The 6,000-nt window shown below is 46.6% G+C and overlaps 1 protein-coding gene across 1 annotated transcript in view; it reads left to right on the top strand.

The window, feature by feature from the left end:
- Positions 1-739: 739 nt before the first annotated feature.
- FAS (Fas cell surface death receptor) overlaps positions 740-6,000 on the top strand; it is a 28,625-nt gene continuing 23,364 nt past the window's right edge. Inside the window, exon 1 of the mRNA XM_006096645.3 lies at positions 740-1,225. Coding sequence (XP_006096707.2) covers positions 1,196-1,225 — 30 coding nt within the window. The 5' untranslated portion in view covers positions 740-1,195. The remainder of the gene's footprint in view (positions 1,226-6,000) is intronic.

Here is a 6,000-nt window from a genome sequence, read left to right as displayed (position 1 = left end):
TGTCTCAGTGGATAGAGCATCCGCCTGGGAACTGAAAGGTCCTGGGTTCCATTTCAGTCAAGGGCACATGCCTGGGTTGTGGGCTTGATTCCCCAGTAGGGGGCGTACAGGAGGCAACCAATCAATGGTTCTCTCTCATCATTGATGTTTCCATCTCTCTCTCTCCCTCTCCCTTCCTCTCTGAAATCAATAAAAACATATTTTAAACAACTACAAAAAAAACCCCACAAGTCACCATACAAACTTCCCCTCCTGCAAATTCTTGCAAACTACCTAAACAGACAGATCTACTTTTCCAAAATAACTTTGAAAGGTGTTAACCCGAGCACCAAAGAACTACCCCCAACTACCCCCACCCCACCTCTTTTTTTTTTTTTTTTAAGAAAATCGACCAGGAAATGAGTAATAAAGGAGGTGAGGGGAAGTCATTGTAAACCTTAAATACAGCCAGAGCTCGGGGATTTGTCAGGAGTAGGAAGTAAGCTTTGTTCTCCTTTTGAGAAGTAAAAGCCAAGGAGTCCTCCGCCCCTTGCAGAATCCCCGCAGCACAACGCGTGAACCTTCTCGGTGGATCACGGTCGCTGCACACACTCGTCAGGACCCCCGCGACGCCCCCTCTCGCGGCTGAGCGAGGGCGGGTGTTCTCAGCCACCAGCGAAGGCTCCCGCCCCGCGCAGGGCTACTGCGTTCAGAGCTCCCAGTCAGAGCTCAAGTCCTGCCCAACCTTCCCAGTTAGAACTAGTGAGGAGTTCCCATAGGACAGCAACTCGGGGTCCTCATCGGAGCGGGAGGAGGCAAGCGACCGCGGAAATGCCCCCTGAATGGGGAATGCCCATTTGTGCAATAAACCTCACTCTCTCCACCCCCCGCTCTGCGTCCCATCCCCCCCAGACCAGGAGCTGAATCAATTTCGCTCTCCCCAGCCAGGAGTTCCCCGCAGGGCTTCCTCCCCTCCCCACCCCTCCCCCTGGCTCGGGAGGGAGGGGGTGTGCATTTCCTTTGGTCGCTTCAGGGAGCAACGCGTACAGGTGCTCCGAGACACTCTGGAGAGAGAAGTAGGGAGCTGTGAGTCACCCCGCCCTAGTGCTGGGCCCCGGGAGAGGCCGGGCGGGGCTGTCATTTCTCCCCGCGAGCGGTGACCCGAGCTGCCGGGACTTGGAGCAGCTCTTTTACTTCGTCGGATCGCTCCCCAGCGATGCCCCGGATCGGGGTTCTCCTGCTCCTGGTGAGTCCTCCCCGCCGGAGTGGGGCGGGCGCTGCGGCGCGGGAGAATGGGGGGGGGGGTGCTGGAGGGCGGCCGCGCCCCGGGATGGCGATCCACAGCGCCCCCGGGCTGCTAGGAAGCCCGGGAACTCGCTTTTCTTGGGGTTTGAGGCGGGGCAGACCGAGCAGCTCCGGGTGCCGGGACCTGGGGGGTCTGGGGGTCGCTTACCAGGGCAGCCACAGGTCCGCTCCGGGCGGCGGGAGTGCGCGCCCGGCGGTGGGGAACGCGGGCTGGAACTGACATCGCCGGTTTCCCCCCAAAGTTAGGGAATAAGCCCGAGGCGGCGGTTGCACCTGAGGCTTCTGGCCGCGCCGTTTCTTTTTGCAAAAGTGAACTTGGAGCTGCAGGCGCCTTGTTTACTCTCTTGTCACCAGGCAGAAAAAGAAACTGTTTTTGTTTGCTCCCGGAAATGCCTCCTCTCCTCAGGACTGCAAGTCAGTCACTGTCTCTGTGTTGTTGTTTTTTTCCTTCCTGCTTTTCATTTTCTCCTTGGAATCTTTCTTAGCGTGCACTCCCACGCGGGTTTGTGAACTCGGGGCCGGGGGCAATCTCGGCCTCAGCGCTGTGCTGCCGGCTCGCGCCGCTCACGCGCCCTGGCGTCTGCACTTGACGTGTTTTGGAATCCGCTTCTCAGCTCGCCGGTGGCTAATAGAATAATCGTGGCCTCAGCAGGCTCAATGACGTCTCGAAGCCTCTGAAAGCCAATGGATTCTTATTTTATTGGGTCCCCCCGAAGTTCCAGGCACTGTGTTAGGAGTGTTAATAAACATGGTCTCAATCAATTCTCCCAGCAGCTGTGTAGCGAGGAGGATGTCCTCATGTCCGTTTTACAGATGGCAAAATGGGGTTTGGAAAATTTTTCAACCAAGATCGCACAGCTAATAGGTGACAAGGCCGGGATTTAATTTAATTCCAAAGTCCAGGGAGTTTGTTGATTGCACCCATTTCCAAAAATGAAACAAAAACATAAGTTGAAAGAAAATCAAACACAATAATGTCTGGCACCATCTTATGATTTGGGGGGGGGGAAATTCTCCCTGATTGGAAAAATTAATTCTCCCTGGTTTCTTCAGAAATAAGGTGCAATATTTGGGGCCTTTAGAAACTTCCTTAGAGAAAATTTAAGAATAAAAATTGAGAAATCATTTATAGTCTCAAATCACATCCTTCTTGCCCTGGTGGGTAGTTCGGTTACACCCAGGGTGTGCGTTTGAGCCCCTGACAAGGCATATAAGAATTAACCAATGAATGCACAAATAAGTGGAACAACGAATAAGTGGAACAACAAGTCGATGTTTCTCTCTCTCTCTAAAAATCAATCAATAAATTAAAAAACCCACATCCTTTCTCTTCCTTATAATTAATGACTACATTATTGCAATGTTGTTTGCTTTGGAAATGTCTCCTAGTTCAGGGAGAGCAATACTAGTACATGTAGCAACATTATCAAAGCCGGGAGCTATACTTACTTAACTTTATACTATAGCATCTTTACCAGAGGTGCATATTTAAAGCACAAAGGAAACCTTGCTTTTCTGAAAGAATGCATGCACACACATTCATCTATATACATACATTTATTTACATATTCACATTATTATGCTATCTATAATATCATAAATTAAATACAATTTGTTTATTATATAAGGTGTTCCAAAAAATGTATACTTTAACAGCTTTTAGTTTAATTTTGAAAATGAAATGTATTTTAATAAACACGGCCTTTATAATTATTCAAAGTGTAGTTATATATTTTTGGGACACCCTTTATTTATAGGATATGTGGCCTAGAAAATTAAGATTTATTAAATATAATTTATAAATGCAGATGAGTAAAAAGAAAAAAAACTGACATAACCCTGTCACCTAGATAATTGTTGTTTACATTCTGTAGTCTGTCCTCCATTTCTCCCTCCTAAAGTGACTCTTTTAAATTTAGTTACACAGAGGCCTGCCTTGCACCCACACTTGCCTAATATCACACCTCTATTCTGAAGTTTCTTTTTTTTTAAATTGAATTTATTGGAGTGGCATTGGTTAGTAAAATTATATAGGTTTTACATGTATAATTCTATACTACCTCATCTGTTCATCGTATTATGTGTTTACCACTCCAAATTCAGTCTCCTTCCATTGTCATTTATCCCCTCTATGCCCTCTTTCACCTCCAACTACCTCTTTGTGTTCATCTTGTTTGGGACTCTGCACTTCCTGGACTTGTGTCTTTTTTCTTCACCAGGTTAGGGAAGTTTTTGGTCATTATTTCTTCAAATAGGTTCTCAATCCCTTGCACTCTCCCTCCTTCTGGTACCCCTATAATGCAAATGTTATGCTTCATGTTGTCCCAAAGGTCCCTTAAACTATCCTCATTTTTTAGAATTATTCTTCCTTCTTGCTGCTCTGATTGGGTATTTTCTGCTACCTTGTCTTCCTGATTCGATCCTCTGCTTCATCTAATCTACTGTTTATTCTTTTCTAGTGTATTCTTTATTTCAGATATTGTATTCTTTATCTTTTGTATGCATTCTATGTCATTTTTCATGCTGTTGAAGTTCTCACTAGGTTTCTTGAGTATCCTTTTAACCACTTTTTTGAACTCTATTTCTGGTAATTGCTTACTTCCATTTCATTTAGCTCTTTTTCTGGAGGTCTCCTATTCTTTTATTTGGAGTTTATTTCTTTGTCTCCCCAGTTTGGCTGCCTCTTTATGTTTGTTTCTATGTATTAGATCAGTGGTTCCCAAACTTATTTGGCCTACCGCCCCCTTTCCAGAAAAAATATTACTCAGCGCCCCCTGGAAATTAATTTTTTTTAATTTTAATAGCAATTAAACAGAAAGATATATGTATTAATGTTTCTACCTTTTTCGTAAAATATAGTAAAGAAAGGTGTAAATTAGAAACATTGAAGTTTGAAATTATGAAACTATTTATTGAACTCAGAATAGAAAGGTAATACAAAAAAAGTTAAAACAAATGCACCTGTGGCCATCACCGCCCCCCCCTGGATCGCTGCAGCGCCCACCAGGGGGCGGTAGCGCCCACTTTGGGAATCACTGTATTAGATAGATCTGCTATATCTCTTAGCCTTTGTATAGTGGCCTTATGTAGTAGGTGTCCTGGGGGACCAGTGGCACAGTCTCCTTGATCAGTTGGGTTGGGTGCTCCAGGAATGTCCCTTGTTGGGTTATGTGGCCCCTCCTGTTGTAAATGAATCTTGATTGTTAATTGCCCCATTCATGCACGAGGCCATCCCTCAGGCTGGGTGACTGTGAGGATTGACCCTGACTGCAGTGTACAAGCTGCTGTGTAGGTGTTGACCACAGGAGGCAGATTACACCTCAGCAGGGTCTGGTACCACTTTTGAAGCTAATTGGATCCTGCTCTGATGCTGTCTGAGGCTGGCCACTGTTCAGTGTCAGGCCAGCAGTTTATCAGGTCCAAAGAGACCAAGATTTGGCCGTGTGAAGGGAGGGGTCTGCACCAGTCTGGCATGTGAGGGGGAAAATGGCTCTTGTCCTAGAGCCATGCAACTCAGTGTTTCCAGATTCTGTCAGGAGTTCAGTCTCAGCAGGGTGGGGACATATGGAGTCAGGAGGATGGGGCTAGTGGATCTCCCAGGAGGGAGAGGTATCCGTCAGGCTTGGGGGATGGGGGGTAGTGGCTCCCACCCCTGAGTCACACAACTCAGTTTTGCCTGGATTCTGCCCAGACCTCGGCAGGGTGGAGCCACTAGCAGTCAGGAGGTTGCATTTGCCAGGATCCCCAAGCATGGTGACAGCAGATTTTTCATGGTGGGGAGGCATTGCAGGTCAAGTTCATGAGAAATTAGAGGGCATGTCCCCCATCCCAAAGCCACACAATGTAGTCATTGACATCCCCTGAGTCTGCCTACACCCCAGCCCAGGCAGCTGACTGCTCAATAAGGCATAAGCTCCACAGGGAGGGACAGCAGGGAGTCCAGGGGAGGCTATTGCATTCCCCCAGGCTGATGCCATCTGCAGGGGAGTGCTCCACCCAAGAAAGATGAGGTCTGTGGTATGGGAGAATGACTCCTCACAGGAATCCTGGTGGATGGTCCTTCAGCTCTCTCTTCAGAGTCACAAACCCCAGTCTCTTTCTCAAGTGACTCTAACCCACTCTACCAGATCCCAGGGTGAGTGGCTGTGAGTGAGATTTTGTGACCCTTTAGGAGGGTACCTGTGTCTCTAGCAGACTTTCATTTCTCCCTGGTGGGCAGAATTCCCACTGATATTCATAGCCAGATGTTTTGTGGGCACCTGTTCCCAGCTCTGGTGCTCTAAGCTGGAGAGCTTGGTTTGGGGTTGAGACCCAACACTTCTCGCTTTGTGGCTGAGGTATCCCTCCGGCAAAGAGGGTGCTGTTTCTGAGTAAATCTCTTTGGGACACTAGTAATTTCCTTCTAAATAGTTCTCATAGTGGAAGCATCAATATTTCGAAGGAATCTCTCTGAAGGCCACAAGAATGCTTTAGGGCAGCTGGATCACTATAGAACAGCTGTCAGTTGGAGAGAATAACTGTTTTCTAAGAAATGATCAAAAACCTGAATAAGGAAAATACCTTTTGGCAAATTATCTTGGGTTTCAAAAGTCCCTTAATGAGTCCCATGTTTTCTAATAGGTCTTTAGTACCTATTAGAAAAAATAATTAAAAAAATGATTTAAAAAATTAAAAAAAATAATAAAAGTACATAATTTCAAATTTGATCCATAAGAT

The sequence above is a fragment of the Myotis lucifugus genome, unplaced genomic scaffold (genome assembly GCF_000147115.1).
Source record: "Myotis lucifugus unplaced genomic scaffold, Myoluc2.0 scaffold_184, whole genome shotgun sequence".
Taxonomy (NCBI): domain Eukaryota; kingdom Metazoa; phylum Chordata; class Mammalia; order Chiroptera; family Vespertilionidae; genus Myotis; species Myotis lucifugus.
This window is presented reverse-complemented; position numbering and strand designations above follow the sequence as displayed.